Here is a 17,994-nt window from a genome sequence, read left to right as displayed (position 1 = left end):
TGGTGTATCCTGGACACTACATGAATGGGGCACCTTTGACACCCTTTACATTGATATGCCTTTTTCCATGAACTTCTAGTTTGACTTCATTTATCAACTTGATTGGGAAGGAACATTTTGCAACACAATTTAAAACAGCTTTTTTAGAATCATTTCTAAAAAAATTAATTTTCAGATGAATTCTGTGAATGTTTTGAAGATGAAGGTCCAGATGTTGACTTAGGTGAACTGACTGTCACCCTGGACATCATCTGTTTGACCCTTCCACAGGACACTGATCTGTCCACACAGAGGTTTAAGCCCAACTTTAATAGGGCCTTTTCCATTGGGAGCGCATACAGTAGTTCCCCTCCGGGAGATCCTGCTAATACAGAGGAGACCATGAGTGCCTCAGATGTGGGGTGAGTATGGGATCAAAAGGGAACACAGATGTCAGATTTTTTTAAAACTCTAAGAGGTATTTAATCTGTGTGAATTACGTAATTGAGAGATAAATAAATAAATAATCTAAAGCTGATTTTGTGACTGTGCTGTATGCACAACTTCTGTTTAATTAATATTTTCATTTGCTTTACTTCGCTTGCTTCTGAGTTAATTGCTTATATCCAGAATTATGTTAGTGCCATTGTTTTAACTCTACTAAATCATTCCATGTTAACTCCCAGGCTTTAAAGCTTAGACTTTTGACCCCAAAGCTTTGAACTACTTCTTTGCCACATTTTTGTTATATAATTTCCCTGTTTCAAGAATGTGTAAGATTTGTAGTAATAATTGTGAAAAGTATTTGAATTAGTCTTTGGTTGTGTTGAAACTGAAGTAGTTGTAAAAATGTTCATATAAAAAAACTAGGAACGTGAGCAAATGCTACTACAGGGTGATTTGGATAACCATCCTACAAAAGTTCCCTTGGTTATTGAAAATGTAAGAAGGCATTATTGAAACGGGTTCACTTCTCTACTTCTTTTCTATTCATGTCTCCTCTGGTTTCAGCACTAGTTACAGTGTGGATTCTGAAAAAACTATTGCTCCTCCCGAGTCTCCTACCAGAGCTGGGTAATGGCTGCTTTACACTCTCATCCATAGTTGCTTTGTAGTTTGTGGTGAAGTGTAAAGTAACCAGACTTATTGGTTGAAAATTGCAATGTTTCAGTGGTTGTTATAAAATGGTTAAATGTGAAAGGCCAGCTTATATAACTGTTATGTGTTATCTAAATCTAACAAACCCATTTTGAATAAACACGACTCAATAAATATCTGCAGTTAGCTTGCAGATGATATGCAGGAGTAGGAGTTTAAAATAAATTAAGGGCATTCTTAACATTATGGTATTATTAGATCAAGGAGAGCTGTACATCATTAGATGAACAATTTTTATTTCTCAGTTTTCGACGTAATGCCGACCCATTGGCCAATCTCCCAGTGGTACAGAAGCAAGCTGTCAATGAATGCAAAGCACAGGTATACAGGACAGAATTTTACACATTGTGATAGACAGTTGGATAATAAAATAATAAGAAAATCGTCTTGGAAATTGTGTGACCATGCATGCAATTGAAGAAAGTATGTAAAGCATCCATTTTTTTCATCCATGCAAAACTATACAAACACAACCTATCTCATTTGAACAGCATATTATTTTTTAAGTCAATCAATTAGGGAAAAAACTTTGTCTCAAGTTAACTGATTTTATGTTAAAACATCAAACTTCAGATTGAGTGGCTGTTGAAAGATGAGATAGCCTCAGGTGCATGTCATATTTCTCCGCCTACTGTAGAGACACTGGAGATGGTCTCCAGACATGTCCAGGAATCCAAAGGGAAACTGTCCTGTATCACAGAGCAAGTACCTCTACAGTTTGTGTATGGACCACAGCAGAGTCGCTTGAAGTTCATTGAGGTATGAGTCTTTAGAATAATGCAGCTTTGGTGGTATGCATACTCTCTCTGTATTGGGATTTCAGCAAATTTTAAGGCATTAATAACAGAACCAAAAATCAGTCAGCATAAGAATGGTTTTTACTTCATATCTTGTTTAGAATTTATACTATAAATCTAATTATTAAAAACCTTTTCTTTTCTGATTCTGATATATTCTGATTTTTAGGAGTTTGAGAGAATGAACATCCCTGGTTACTACCTGCTAAAAGAGGGGGACTTCTACTACTTGGTCGTTGACAAAGCCACTCTATTTTTGGAGGTCCATGCCAATGCCATTAAGTCTGCGCTGGACAAGATTAGCAGAGACAATTCACCTACCAGAGGAGAAGAAAAAAAGATAAGTGATGTCTTCATGGCTCGTTCAGGCACCTCAGAACCTGACTTATCAAAGGAGGCTCAGTCATCAGATCTTGATGCTACCCTGGTACCAGGTGGTGTGGACAGTGCCACCACTTCATTGTCATCAAAGTTGAGAACAGACAACGGCCCAGTGACCTTCAATCCTGTCATCTCCTTGAAGGAACCAACCCCTGACAGGACTGCTTCTGCTGACCCCCCTCACTCAACCTCAGATAATACCAGTGGAAGCTCTGTACAGGTTCTGGATGACAAGAATGACTCAGCAAAAGATCTTTCTTCTAATCTGATGCAATCTGTGGTGGAACAGAAGGATCACGTGACAAACCAAGCCCAAGAAGCAGTCACATCAGGTAGCAGTTTCAGTGACACTGTCACAGCAGCAGTAGAAAGTGCCTTCAGACCTCGCAGCCAGTCAAGTAAAGATGATGTCAGACGAAAACCACAAAAAGAGTCCCTGAGTATGACTGAGAGCTGCGATAAAGATAATACAGCATTAAGAATCAAAAAGTCTGCCAGCTCTCCTAGCATGCATGATGGCAGTGAGGATATTCTGATGAAGGAGGTGGACATGTCATCTCAAGATGTGAGAAAGCAAGGCCGACCCAGGTCCAGTCTTCCTCAAACTCCAGTTAATGGTGCTAGCATGAATAGGTCTAGAAACTCTTCTGGAACTCCAAAAAGTATTATTTCAGGCATTGGGACACCTAATCGCTCACGCCATTCCTCTGGGACTTCAAGATCGAGGCATTCTTCTGGTAAAATATCCCGGAAAATGTCTGGTATATTTGATAGCAGCAGTCATGGGAGCTGCACTGAAGAAGGTATGTCCAGATTATTTAGTCTGTTTGATAGCAGGATAAACTTTTGATTCAACTTTGTTATCAACACTGATAATTGCTACCAACGTGTGTTATGTATGCCTTTTAAAAAATTGAGTGAATGCAACAAAAAGTATTGAAAAGTATAGCGTTGAATAAATGAAACCAATAATAGATTGTGAATTATGCTTGTTTATATTATGTTGCTATTTTATATAGGCTACGATGGAGACACAAGCAGCAGTGAAAGTGCATTTCACGTACTTTTTGGTATAATAAGATTGACATTAAAATTTATTTTCTGTGTGTGCTATATAAGCCTTTCTTTCTTTTTTTGTTTCTGTTATGTTTTATGCTGTTAATGATAATTAGGAAAGTCTCTCTTGATGCATGTACTCACATTTTGAAATTAGTACTTCAATTTTCAGTATTTTTTCCCAGTAGATTGAGTGAAAGAATGTTCAGAGAAACATGTTCTGTTGTTGTGCATTGGCATTTATTTAACTTCAAGTTATAGTAAGACAATTTTAAGAATTGGTTATATAACATAGGAGTCATTTAATTACTTTGTTTTGTTTTGTCTATCTTCATTTAAATTATCTTTTTATCTTCCTTTTTCTTATTATTGTTGTCTTTTATTGAAGTTGAATATCACTGATAATCAGTGACTGGAAAATATAAGTTATAGTTATATATACCACCTTATAACTAAAAAAAAAAATGTTTTGTTTTCCCCTTTCATGTTGTAAATAGCGTACAAGTTTGTACAATTGGAGCCCAATTAAGATGGCCTCCCATTCTAGTGCTTTACACAAACATTTGTGAATGTTTTAGGCTATGAAGGTGACTCCAGTGATTCAGATGCTGAGGGGGGTATGTTGTCAATGCATGACACTGGTCCACAGCAGCCTAGACTGCCAGACTTCTGGCTACTCATGAAGGTCAACAGGGACAAAGTGGATATCTTCTTCCACACCAGGTAATATAACATAACTTCCACACCAGGAGATATAACATGGCATCTACTTCCACACTGGGCAATATAACATAACATCTACTTCCACACTGGACAATATAACATAACATCTACTTCCACACTGGGCAATATAACATAACATCTACTTCCACACTGGACAATATAACATAACATCTACTTCCACACTGGGCAATATAACATAACATCTACTTCCACACTAGACAATATAACATAACATCTACTTCCTCACTAGGCAATATAACATGACATCTTCTTCCACACCAGACAATATAACATGACAGCTTCCATACCCGGTAATTTAACATGACATCTACTTCTACACCAGACAATATAATATGACAGCTTCCACTCCCGTTAATATAACATCTACTTCCTCACTAGGCAATATAACATGACATCTTCTTCCACACCAGGCAATATAACATGACAGCTTCCACACCCGGTAATTTAACATGACATCTACTTCTACACCAGGCAATAAAACATGACAGCTTCCACACCCGGTAATTTAACATGACATCTACTTCTACACCAGACAATATAACATGACAGCTTCCACTCCCGGTAATATAACATCTACTTCCTCACTAGGCAATATAACATGACATCTTCCACACCTGGTAATGTAATGTGACAACACATGGCACATACTCCCTTACAAGGTTATATTACATGACAACTTTCACACCTACTAAGATGTCTTGATAACAGTGTTAATGCATGAGCAGAGTATTTGTCAGTTTAAAATGAAATAGTTGTTCTAATGATTAAACTATAAAGAAAAGTATTTAATACCAACTGTGAAAAGTTGTTACAACTATCAATGTCACTTTCAGCTACACAGGCGAGGAAGAAACAGAAGACTTGGTGCATATGAAGATATTATACAATAATGTCATCAGTAACATCAGAGAGACAGGAAGGATTGTCAATCAGGTGGGTTGCAAGCTTTTTTTTCTGTGAATACTTGCTGTGCATTAAAAATGATTCCTTTGAGATAATTGAATATATTTTTGTAGCGACTTCTGCTGCAAGACCTCCATGACACCCGAATGTGCAATAGCCTGCTGGTGCCAGAGGCAGATGAGGATATCTCCTGGAAGAGGGATCTGGAAGCCATGCATGCCTCTAGAAGGAGTGATGGTAAAGCTTCTCTTCATTGATTAGAAAGGGAGCTAGAAAATTATGAAGATTTTTAAAGAAGTTATTTGAAGAATGCATACTGGTTTTGCTAGTAATTGGTTTTTGAAGTTGTAATTTTATACCTGTATTTCAGTGTGCACCAAAGTTGCAAAGAATGTAGAAGTTGGGTAATTTAGTTATGTTATTTGACTTAAGAATCAGATGAAGAAGAAGATCTTGGCCCTAAGGAAGGTTACCTAGCTGCTGCTCTTGACTTCGAACCAGGGCACTTTGCCTGTGACTGTGTGTGGAAACATCAGTTTACACTGCACCCAAGGTTAAAAACAGGACTGGGGAGAACTGGGCTGTCTAGAGGTAAAAGCAGGGGTGACGTTTGGGAATAAAAAACCATGATAATAATGTACAATTACTGCCTGGTACAAATTCTGAAGAATGCTTTATTACATGTGCAAATGTAACACAAGTACTCTTAAAAAGTCATTTTAAATGTGTCTGATGGAGATAATAATGAAATTTTGGTTTTGCAATTGTTTTCAAATTTGTATAAATATATCCAGAACATATATAAGTCATGAATATCTTTTAGAAACAAAGAAATTTGCAGTCATAACAGTTGTGGTATGTTTTAGGTATCCAAGCTCTGAGATCAGTGCTGAATGCCTTCTCTGTGAACAACAGGAAAAACATGTTTGTGCTCAGAGAAAATAATGGAAACGTGTTCTACTTGAGGTAGGAAAACTGCACCTCTTAAATATTAAGAATATTAAGGGTTTTTTATGTACAGACACAGATGTGTCTGTACATATAGCCATCATCTGCGTCTGTCGTCGCCGTCGCCGTCGTCGCTGTCGTCGCCGTCGCCGTCGCCGTGCACTTTTACCGATAACACGATAAGTGGAAAACCATTTTGCATTTTGATTTGAAACTTGCAGAACTGATGAATATTCATAATACGCAGGTCAAGTTCGAAAATCAGCATGATCGGGTCACTCTTAGGGAATTTATGCTGTTTTTTCACTTTTTTCAACATATATGCAGCACCGATAACACGATAAATGGAAAACCATTGTACCTTTTGACTTGAAACTTACAGAACTGATGAATATTCATAATATGCAGGTCAAGTTCGAAAACTGGCATGATTGGGCCATTTTTAGGGAATTTATGCTGTTTTTTCACTTTTTCAGCATATATGCAGCACCGATAACACAGTAAGTGGAAAACCATTTTACCTTTTGGCTTGAAACTTACAGAACTGATGAAAATTCTTAATACGCAGGTCAAGTTCGAAAATCAGCATGATTGGGCCATTTTTAGGGAATTTATGCTGTTTTTTCACTTTTCAATATAAATGCAACACTGATAACACAATATAAGAAAAACGGATTGGCCAATTGGCATTATATTCACAGGAGTGGTCAATCTTACTAAAATGCAGGTTGAGTTCGAAAATCAGCATAATCGGGCCATTATTTTAGAAGTTATACTGTTTTTTCACATTTCCTCAGATTCAATTATTAGGCATGTTAACAGTCTCATTATTGAACTAATTAGATGCGTAAAAGTATTTGTTTGATATTTCCTGCATCTTTACAACATTGTTAGTTGATTATGTAAAAAAACATGGTAAACTTGTTATCATGTATTGTGTAATAAAGTGTCAAAAATGGAAATAAACTCATATCATTGCAGTTTGTCAGATTCAATCATCCACTATGTTCAGAATCTCAGAATGGAGGAAATTGGACATTTAACACTGTTCTATTGATACTTTTCCCATCTCATCAATTTTCTTAGTTGGTCATATAAAAATGGCAGTAAAATGTTTATTTTGTTTTATGTTAAAAAAGTGTTAAAAATGGAAATAAACCCATTTCAGGACAGTGCTGTCTTGTTTACATTTTGGCATTTTCAAGATGTGACTTTGAAGTTCCATGGGCCTGAAGACCTTTGCTTGTCATGTTTTCTGAATGTCCATGTTACTAATATTTTATTAATAACATTTGATGGTTATCATGCTGTTAAACATTATGTAACGTTGCATCAAAATTTGAAGAAACCCCTATTTAGGGCACTGCTCCTATGATGACCATTTAAGGGAAAACATGTCACTTGCTGTTCTCAATCTTACAAGAAAGAAACATGGGTCTAACATACAGCCTCAGTAGGCAATGCAGTCTGTTTGGTAAATTTTTCTGGCAATTTAACAGTTTTTTGTGAAAATTTAATTTTTCACTTATTGACATTTTCAAGGTGCGACTTAGAACCTCCATGGGCTTGAAGACCCTTGCTAGTCACATTTTCTGAAAATCCATGACACGTATATTTTATCATTTAAAATTGATGGTCATTATGCTGTTAAGCATTATGTAATGTTGCATCAAAATAGAAGAAAACACAATATTTGGTGCTGCTGCCATGATGACCATTATGGGAAAACGGTGTTACTTATTACTGTCAAACTTTCAAAAAAGAAACACAGGACTAAAATGCAGCCCGAGTTGGAAAAGCAGTCTAATTGGCTTCTTTTTCTGGAAGTTATACACTTAGTGAAATATTCATTATCTTTTTGGCATATTCATTGTGGGACTGAGAGCTCCCATGGACATGAAGCCTAATGGTAATCAAATTTTCTACATGTCCATGCTATTTATAGTCAATAATCAAAAATTGGTGATAATTATTCTATAATTTATTATGTAATGTTACATCAAAATTGACAATAATCTTTTTGCACTGCTACTGCAAACATTATGAAAAGAAAACTGTGTTACTTATTATTATATTTAACTTATAAGTACGATTTTTAGGATTGGCATGCAGTTCAAATTAGAAAGCCAGGTCAGTTGGGTCATCATTTTTATTAAATTTATGCATTTTTTGTGAAATTTTCATTTTTCTCATTCTGGCACTTTCTAATTGAAAACTTGAACTCTGATGGGCCTGGAGCCTTATGCTTTTACTTTCATCAGCGTTACCTGTTGTGCATAATTAAAATTTTATGTTGACTGTGCAGTTAAACATAATGTATTATTGCATCAGAATTGGGCAGTCTCCTGTTTTTATGTACAGACACAGATGTGTCTGTACATATTGCCATCACCTGCGTCTGTCGTCGCCGTCGCCGATCATGTCGCCGTCGCCGTCGCCGTGCACTTTCAGCGTTAACACCATAAGTGGAAGACAGTTTTACTTTTTGGCTTTATATTTACAGAGCTGACTAATATTCATAAAATGCAGGTCAAGTTCGAAAATCAGCATGATCGGGCCATATTTGTAGAATTTATCCTGTTTTTTCACTTTTTAGCATATATGCAAAACTGTTAACACATTTCAAGGAAAACCGATAGGCCTGTTGTCATGAAACTCACAGGAGTTATCAATCTTACTAAAATGCAGATCAAGTTCGAAAATCGGCATGATCGGGCCACTATTTTAGTAGTTATGCTGTTTTTTCACTTTTCAGCATATGTGCAACACTGTTAACACATTTCAAGGAAAACCGATAGACCTGTTGTCATGAAACTCACAGGAGTAATCAATCTTACTAAAACGCAGGTCAAGTTCGAAAATCAGCATAATCGGGCCATTATTTTATAAGTTATGCTGTTTTTTCACATTTCCTCAGATTCAATTCTTAGGCATGTTAACAGTCTCATTATTGAACTAATAAGATACGTAAAAGTGTTTGTTTGACATTTCCTGCATCTTTACAACATTGTTAGTTGATTATGTAAAAATGATGGTAAACTTGTTATCATGTATTGTATAATAGAGTTTCAAAAATGGAAATAAACTCATATCATTGCAGTTTGTCAGATTCATTCATTCACTATGTTCAGAAACTCAGAATGGAGGAAATTGGACATTAAACACTGTTCTATTGATATTTTTCCCATCTCATCAATTTTCTTAGTTGATCATATATAAATGGCAGTAAATTGTTAATTTTGTTATATGTTAAAAAATTGTTAAAAATGGAAAAAAAAAACATTTCAGGACAGTGCTGTCTTGTCTACATTTTAGCATTTTCAAGGTGTCACTTTGAAGTTCCTTGGACCTGAAGACCTTTGCTAGGAACATTTTCTGAATATCCATGATACTAATATTTTATTATTAAAAATTGATGGTAATTATCCTGTTAAACATTATGTAATATTGCATCAAAATTTGAAGACACCCCTATTTTGGACACTGCTCCCATGATGACCATTTAAGGAAAACCATGTCACTTACTGTTCTCAAACTTACAGGAAGAAACATGGGACTTAAATAAAGCTTCAGTGGGCAATGCAGTCTATTTGGTAAATTTTTTTGGCAGTTAATCAGTTTTTTGTGAAAATTTAATTTTTCACATATTGGCATTTTCAAGGTGTGACTTAAGAATCTCCACCGGCTTGAAGACCCATGCTAGTCACATTTCTGAAAATCCATGATTCGGATCTTTTATTATTAAAAACTGATGGTCATTATGCTGTTAAGCATTATGTAATATTGCATTAAAATAGAAGAAAACACAATTTTGGGTGCTGCTCCCATGGACATGAAGCCAAATGGTAATCAAATTTTCTACATGTCCATGTTATTTATAGTCAATAATCAAAAATTGGTGATAATTATTCTGTAATTTATTATGTAATGTTACATCAAAATTGACAAAAATCTTTTTGCACTGCTACTGCAAACATTATGAAAAGAAAACTGTGTTACTTATTATTATTTTCAACTTACAAGTATGATTTGTAGGATTGGCATGCAGTTCAAATAAGGAAGCCAGCTCAAATGGGTTATCATTTATTATTGAATTTAAGCAGTTTTATGTGAAATTTTCATTTTTCTCATTCTGGCATTTTCAAAGTGTGAACTTAAACTCCCATGGGCCTGAAGCCTTACGCTTGTTACACATTTCACTTACATTGGTATTACCTGTTGAGCATAATTAAAATTTGATGTTGAATTTGCAGTTAAGCATAATGTACTTTTGCATCAGAATTGACAGTAGCCTGTTTTGTTATTTCTTGCTTTTTGTCTGTACATTTGACAGCTTTGCTGCCTTGTTTTTGTTAATTTTTAGTATGAATGTGTAGGCAGAATAAAATATTTGAGCATAGGGCTGTTTTTTTCTGATACCTATGCCATGGTGGGTTTGGGATTCTCCCAATACATATATTTATATATATTGTATCTCCTTTGGTAACTCCAGGGTTAGTGACTGTATCCCTGTAACACAGTCTGTGCAATTAGGGGATTCAGGGGGGCCTGAAGACCAGGTAGATGGATCAAAACTGTCAGAAGGTAAGGGGCATAAAAAATTATACAGGAAACATTGTCTTCAATAGTGATTCCAACTTTTTTAAGAATAGAATTTAAGGCATTCCTTATTCAAAACTAAAATATTTTCATAGATGATATATGTTCCCAGAATCCAATCAAATTATTTTGCATTTTAGCTGCCATGACTAGAGATGATTCTTCAGCTTCGGGGTTTCCATTTAGCAAGGTACTGTATGTAAAAGTGTTCTTTAAGTGTAGCCACAGCAGTACTGTATAAATTGTTTCTTGCCTGTGAAATGTGTTGCCTTTGATTATTAAGCATGAAGCGCGTAACATGTATATATGTAAGTATAAATGTTGACTGCTCTCTGTAGGATTTAAGGATGCGGAGGTTATCCTCCACAGACAGAGATCCAGAGATGCTGTCCCTGTCCTCATCAACCAGCAGCAGGATCTTCTCCAGGAAGAACGAGGAATGCATCGAATTATCTGTCCATGGCATAACAGATGCAGGTGAGTAGATATTACTTTGTAAGAGAAAAGTGTATTGGTCTTTGAACCTTAATGGCAACAAAAATCCTATAAATATGTTCAGTGAAGGATTTCACAAAAAAAATGGAAAGCAAGTCACCGAGTTAATGTTCAGCAAATGTTAACAATAGGCCAAGGAGTCGAGATATGTCAGTTCAATTCAATAAAGCACATCAGCTACAGGGCAAAGCAGAGTTAAGCATTAAGGTCGTGCAATGCAATGAATAGATTAAAAGCATCTAAAATGGTATGAACACAAAATTAAAAAATTTCATACGTAAGATATACATAGAAATCATTGATAAACATTAAGTGGTAATAATAAGGGACATCGGGCAAATTTGTGGTAGGAAATGGACAAGTGGTTGGGGAGGATGGATAAATCTGACTAGAAATTGTTAGAAGAAAATCAATGTTATATTTGTGTTATAAGAAAATCAGTTATGTTTGACTGATGCTAGTTCAGATGGCTGTAGCTGCCTCAATATTGGTATTATATTTACTAAAACATGAAATATGATACTTGAAAGTACCACTTCATGTAAATATTTTATAGATAAATGGCTTTATTTAATAGATGATGCTGTTATAAAAGCTGCTTGCAATCAAAATTTAGTTGCACTTTCGTTGTCTTGTCCCAGGCCCTGAAATCAAAGAAGATCTGATAGATGTATTGAAGAGGAAGATGGATGATGCTGTGTTGGATGTGATATCTGTGATGTTGGCAAGAAATGCCATGTGTAAGCTGACTGTAGATGATGTTCAGGTGAGAGGGAAGAAGGGATAATGATGCTTTCATAGCTTGATAATTTGAATGAGTACAATATTTGAATCTGCAGAATTTTCCTTCCTTCCTTGGTAGCATCTTTTTTTTTTTTTTTTTTTTTTGGGGGGGGGGGGGGGGGAGACTTTAATCCTAAACCAAACTGGTCAGTAAATATGCATATGACCTGAAGTATACATATTTTAATGAAGTCTTTCCAAGAACACTAATGAACAGTTTTCTAGAATATGAATGCAGAAAATGCCTATAAACCAATGCTCAGTTTTGAAATGCAAAGTAAATTAATTTTTAAATAGCACATTGTTTCTTCTAGTTTATACAGCGGCCCTTTACAGCTCCTAAAGAGGTGCTACGTCTGGTTCCCCCAGCTGCTGCTATGCATTACCTCTTTGCTTTCATGCACTATCTTCGCCAGAACATGAGGCAGTTTCTGTTTGTGCCAAATTACATTGATAATAAAGAGGAGCATCACTTCCTGGTAAGCCATGAATCTACAGTCACTACACTTTCTGATGATTTCTTACTATACAGTATACCATTCACTACTTTAAATTACACATTGTGTTTTGGTTATGATATTTTATTATATATTAATGATAATTTATAAATTTCATAAATTGTTTAATTACAAATTTATCCTAGATTTTGATTTTGACTGTTTTTGATGAGTAAATGAAGTGTACCATTTTTTTAGGATTACTCTGAGGAAATTCCATCATCTGGAGATGTATTTCTGTATAATCGACCTCATGCCACAGGTAGAAAAGGTAAGGATGAAATGGACTATTGTGAACCAGGATTAAATGATTGTTTGATTTATGGGTGTGAATGGTATTTTGTTGAAAAATGGAACTTATTATCACCAGGAGTGATAGTTTGGTTTCAGCTTTTACAGTTAATCACACTGAACAGGCTTTGTGTGAACATTTATTTTTAGGATTATATATAGCTTTTGAATATTTAATCTTTTCAGGCATTGCATGTGTCCATTTGAGACTGGTGGAAGGAAGTGGAAGTGCAGTTCAGCCATTAGGAGGTTCAAAGCCCTCTCCAAATGCTTACCAAGAAGGTTTGGATCCTGCTGACTTTGATACCATCTCTACTGCTGTCAGACACGAAACCAGTAACAAGAAGAAGCCAGGTAAGAATGAATGGGTAGTGATTCTGGCTTGACATCTTGACATTTCAAAGGGCAGTACCATGAACTAAAGTTATTTTCACTCTGCAGTTCATGTTTTGCAGTTTGAGGTAACTTCAATACAAGTCACACATGGAAGTTAAATTAATGTAGTGCTTTTTGCCACAGGACCAACGGCTATTTGGGTTTTCTTTTACGAAATAAAGAAATGTTGGAAATGTATATAAGATAATTTAGTTTAGATTTGAAAGTGCTCCTTACAATATATTATTACAATTTTACACAACTTAGTTTTGATATCATTTTCTCACTAGGTCCCCTGTCCTTGATTCAGCTGAGTATCTGGGAGAGGGGAGATGTAGACATGAATTTCCTCAAGGAGAAGCTAACCCATGCTATTCGCTGTGCCCTGTGTGACATAGTGATGGAGTACCGTCTGCTGACTGCCCCTCTCTGTGAGATACCATATAGATACAAGGATGCACTGGAGGGGCTGTTCCAGTCAGTGCCCTCCTCTCCAGTAGTCTCAGAAAGTAGGTGGCATGCTAGGAGTGAGAGCATGCTGCATGAAATTTTGATTATTCAGTTAATACTGAAATGTTTTAGCAGATATTATTTGGGATACAATTAATCTGGGATGTCTGATTTGAAGCACATAATAATCACCATTTTTTACATTCAGTGGAAGGGTGAAACATGATTTTTTTAAAAGATCAGATCAGTCAGGGGCAGATTTAGGCCGTCTTCTGGGTCTTCCGGAAGACGGACAGAATTTCAAGATTACATTGACAGGTATCTTTTTTTTCTGTTGGAAGATGATCAAAAATAGAGGATAGATTAATGAAGATAATTTGGAAGACTGTCAGAAAATATTTCTGGATCCGCCCCTTATTCAGTATGTAGTTCTTAACATGAAGGTGGATCTGAACATTTAAAACACCCATTTTTATGTACAGACACAGATGTGTCTGTACATATTGCCATCACCTGCGTCTGTCGTCGCCGTCGCCGTCGCCGTCGCCGGCGCCGTGCACTTTCCTTGTAAACACGATAAGTGGAGGGCAGTTTTACTTTTTGGCTTTATATTTACAGAGCTGATGAATATTCATAAAACGCAGGTCAAGTTCGAAAATCAGCATGATCGGGCCATTATTGTATAAGTTATGCTGTTTTTTCACTTTTCAGCATATATGCAACCCTGTAAACACATTTTAAGGCAAACCGTTAGGCCTGTTGTCATGAAACTCACAGGAATAATCAATCTTACTAAAATGCAGGTCAAGTTCAAAAATCGGCATGATCGGGCCACTATTTTAGTAGTTATGCTGTTTTTTCATTTTTCAGCATATATGCAACACCGTAAACACAATATAAGAAGAACAGATGGGCCAATTGTCATTAAACTCACAGGAGTGGTCAATCTTACTAAAACGCAGGTTGAGTTCGAAAATCAGCATAATCGGGGCATTATTTTAGAAGTTAAGCTGTTTTTTCACATTGCCTCAGATTCAACTCTTAGGCAATGTTAACAGTCTCATTACTGAACTAATAAGATACGTAAAAGTGTTTGTTTGACATTTCCTGCATCTTTACAATATTGTTAGTTGATTATGTAAAAATGATGGTAAACTTGTTAGCGTGTATTGTGTAATAAAGTGTCAAAAATGGAAATAAACTCATATCATTGCAGTTTGTCAGATTCAATCATTCACTATGTTCAGAATCTCAGAATGGAGGAAATTGGACATTAAACACTATTCTATTGATATTTTTCCCATCTCATCAATTTTCTTAGTTGATCATATAAAAATTGCAGTAAACTGTTAATTTTGTTTTATGTTAAAAAAAGTGTTAAAAATGGAAATAAACCCATGTCAGAACAGAGCTGTCTTGTTTCACATTTCCTCAGATTCAATTCTTAGGCATGTTAACAGTCTCATTATTTAACTAATAAGACATGTAATAGTGTTTGTTTGACATTTCCTGCATCTTTACAACATTGTTAGTTGAATATGTAAAAATGATGGTAAACTTGTTATCGTGTATTGTGTAATAAAGTGTCAAAAATGGAAATAAACTCATATCATTGCAGTTTGTCAGATTCAATCATTCACTATGTTCAGAATCTTAGAATGGAGGAAATTGGACATTAAACACTATTCTATTGATATTTTTCCCATCTCATCAATTTTCTCAGTTGATCGTATAAAAATGGCAGTAACCTGTTAATTTTGTTTTATGTTTAAAAAAATTGTTAAAAATGAAAAAAAAAAAAAAACATTTCAGAACAGTGCTGTCTTGTTTACATTTTGGCATTTTCAAGTTGTGACTTTGAAGTTCCATGGGCCTGAAGACCTTTGCTAGTCACATTTTCTGAATATCCATGATACTAATATTTAATTATGAAAAATTGATGGTCATTATGCTGTTAAACATTATGTATTATTGCATCAAAATTTGAAAAAAACCTATTTTGGGCACTGCTCCCATGATGACCATTTAAGAGAAACCATGTCACTTACTGTTCTCAAACAGTACAGTAAATATGTACAGATGTGTCTGTACATATTGCCATCACCTGTGTCTGTCGTCGCCGTCACTGTCGCTGTCGCCGACACCGTGCACTTTCATTGTAAACACGATAAGTGGAGGGCAGTTTTACTTTTTGGCATAATATTTACAGAGCTGATGAATATTCATAAAACGCAGGTCAAGTTCGAAAATCAGCATGATCGGGCCATTATTGTAGAAGTTATGCTGTTTTTTTCACTTTTCAGCATATATGCAACACTGTTAACACATTTTAAGGAATGTACTTTTGCATCAGAATTGACAGTAGCCTATTTTGTGCATAGTTATTTCCTGTTTTTTGTCTGTACATTTGACAGCTTTGCTGCCTTGTTTTCATTATAGAAGCCAACAGCCTTCCCCATGCACCACTGAGGAAAATGCATTCAGAGTCTCCAAGAAAAGGAATTCCTGTGACTTCTCCGGGGACCCTGTCAAATACACCATCATTTTTGGACTTATTCTCCAAAGGAAGATTATCCTTTATGTCTCCTAGCAGGGTATGTTAATCTATCCAAAATTGACAGTTATCAATGTGTTGATTGAATATCATAATATATGAATACAATTGAAGTGTGATGTACTATAGACAATTCACCTTATGTTATGCATATCTAGGACATTCAGTTATACCATTTGTTCTTCCTTCTCTTCACTGTATGCAGCCATGTACTTATATATATATTCAAAATTAACTCTTAACAATTTTGAATTAGATCTAGAGATAAGATTTTTTTAATTAGACATCTAAATAAGTCATTTTGTAGTTTATATTGAAAGTTATTTTACAAAATTTAAATATGCATGGAAAGTTATTCAATGGTTGTGGAACAAGTATTTGGGGTTGGGAATTATTTTTCTAGCCAAATGATGATGATCATAAAGAATCATTATTTTACGTTTATGTTTTTGATGAGCAGGGGTGCTTTTTCTGAAACTATTACAGAGTGGTGATGCTGGCAAACTAGACCAGCAGACAAACAGCCAGGAGAAGCTGGAAACAGATGCACAACACAAACATGAGCTAGAACTGAAGCAAAAGATCTGGAAGTATGAGATTGGTGAGAGAGGGATCCTGTTGCCTCTGTATCCCACCACAATGCTGTCCTGGCTGGAGTTTGCTGCTAAACTTGGTAAGATGTGGTAAAAATCTGATATTAACTTGCAAAATAGTTTTCTGCCTTGTCTATTAATGGTAGATTTGCATTAAGCAGCAGTGTTTATGTCTGTGGAAATGACACTAACAATGTTCAATGTGGACTCATGTCATGTTTATGGTAAGTGAATCACCAGTAAAGGTAATCGAAGCTGGTTTTTCTGCAGAGGTCTATAGCTACAGAGAAAGGGTTATCAGGAAGATTGTAAATGTGATCCATGTTTTAGTCTTCATGTCCAGGAAACCTTGCCAAATCTTTTTATATGAGCAATAAGATAGAGTCTCATATTGGTACATGTATATTTTAATTTTAGGTCATTTATAGTACAATTTGTATTGTTCACAAAATTTTCTAGGAGTTCCCTCCATTCAGAAGTTTTCTGGTGTCCTTTTGTTGCGTGTGTCTGTGGAATTTGTGCTGAAGGAGTTTCAGGCCATGGTGTCCAGCCTGTCACCAGATATCACAGTGCGAGTGTTCAAACACATATCAAAACTTCAGACAGAGGAGGATATGGGGTATCATCCATATAACCCCTCCAGAGTAACTTCTATGGTAAGTGGATATATGGGAACTGCACTAGAGAGGGGTTTATCGTGTGTGGTTGGTATTGCCACTGTATTCAAGGAGGGGACAAGGACAGTTAACCACTTTGGTCTATCTCTCACATCTTAAATATAGGAGTAGATAACAATGACAGGTTGCTTGGAGTGGGTTCAAAGTGCTTTTTATTGTTCTACTTTTGAAATTATGGAATACTTACTCTTGCTTTTCTACCAGTAGTTTACTTTTCTTTGCAACTTCACATTCTTAGACTTATGTTTTTTATTTGGACGTTCTTTTGCCTAGCCTTTTCCTGAAAGGTTAAGTTCTGCAGGGATTTTTTTTTTTACTGACTAGAAAGCAGTAAACAGGGCTCAATACATGTTGAGAACTGTCAGGAGAGGGAGGTTGAGGAACATCATGCTTTCAGCTTGGCCTAGAATAAATGAGGTGAATCATATTCAAAAACACAACAGTTAAACAACAGGTGTATCCAACTCTGAACTGATGAATTCAAGGTCATTGCATGTATCACTGTGAAGAATACATATTTAGGGAAATAGTATAGTATTCCAGTTCTGACTTAGTAATCACTTCTGAAGATGACCTGATGCAGAAACCTGATTTCATCAGGAACAGTTGGAGGATGAGAAATTTTCAGTCCCTTTTAAGTCTTGCCTAAGTCAACCCCAACCTGATCGCCTCACCTTTGCAGCCATTAAACTGTCTGGCTGGAGATTCTCTCAT

The 17,994-nt window shown here is 35.7% G+C and overlaps 1 protein-coding gene across 6 annotated transcripts in view; it reads left to right on the top strand.

Annotated features, from left to right (window-relative positions):
• The window catches only part of LOC106171449 (KICSTOR complex protein SZT2), a 60,048-nt gene that overhangs the window by 28,238 nt on the left and 13,816 nt on the right, over positions 1 to 17,994 (top strand). For 3 of the 6 annotated variants that reach the window (XM_087000298.1, XM_087000299.1, XM_087000297.1), the window contains 23 exons: positions 176 to 401; positions 991 to 1,053; positions 1,383 to 1,458; positions 1,711 to 1,896; positions 2,104 to 3,118; positions 3,335 to 3,385; positions 3,950 to 4,094; positions 4,949 to 5,048; positions 5,132 to 5,255; positions 5,451 to 5,609; positions 5,885 to 5,984; positions 10,459 to 10,550; positions 10,706 to 10,755; positions 10,904 to 11,042; positions 11,702 to 11,826; positions 12,158 to 12,322; positions 12,539 to 12,611; positions 12,818 to 12,985; positions 13,297 to 13,515; positions 15,896 to 16,050; positions 16,497 to 16,683; positions 17,063 to 17,259; positions 17,605 to 17,697. In XM_087000298.1, coding sequence (XP_086856424.1) covers positions 176 to 401; positions 991 to 1,053; positions 1,383 to 1,458; positions 1,711 to 1,896; positions 2,104 to 3,118; positions 3,335 to 3,385; positions 3,950 to 4,094; positions 4,949 to 5,048; positions 5,132 to 5,255; positions 5,451 to 5,609; positions 5,885 to 5,984; positions 10,459 to 10,550; positions 10,706 to 10,755; positions 10,904 to 11,042; positions 11,702 to 11,826; positions 12,158 to 12,322; positions 12,539 to 12,611; positions 12,818 to 12,985; positions 13,297 to 13,515; positions 15,896 to 16,050; positions 16,497 to 16,683; positions 17,063 to 17,259; positions 17,605 to 17,697 — 3,908 coding nt within the window. The remainder of the gene's footprint in view (positions 1 to 175; positions 402 to 990; positions 1,054 to 1,382; positions 1,459 to 1,710; positions 1,897 to 2,103; positions 3,119 to 3,334; positions 3,386 to 3,949; positions 4,095 to 4,948; positions 5,049 to 5,131; positions 5,256 to 5,450; positions 5,610 to 5,884; positions 5,985 to 10,458; positions 10,551 to 10,705; positions 10,756 to 10,903; positions 11,043 to 11,701; positions 11,827 to 12,157; positions 12,323 to 12,538; positions 12,612 to 12,817; positions 12,986 to 13,296; positions 13,516 to 15,895; positions 16,051 to 16,496; positions 16,684 to 17,062; positions 17,260 to 17,604; positions 17,698 to 17,994) is intronic. The other 3 variants (XM_087000302.1, XM_087000301.1, XM_087000303.1) reach the window with 3 other exon arrangements.

This window comes from Lingula anatina, chromosome 1 (genome assembly GCF_051362555.1).
Source record: "Lingula anatina isolate TDL-2025a chromosome 1, LinAna3.0, whole genome shotgun sequence".
Taxonomy (NCBI): domain Eukaryota; kingdom Metazoa; phylum Brachiopoda; class Lingulata; order Lingulida; family Lingulidae; genus Lingula; species Lingula anatina.
The sequence above is the reverse complement of the archived record's forward strand: the minus strand, read 5'-3'. Positions and strand labels throughout refer to the sequence as shown.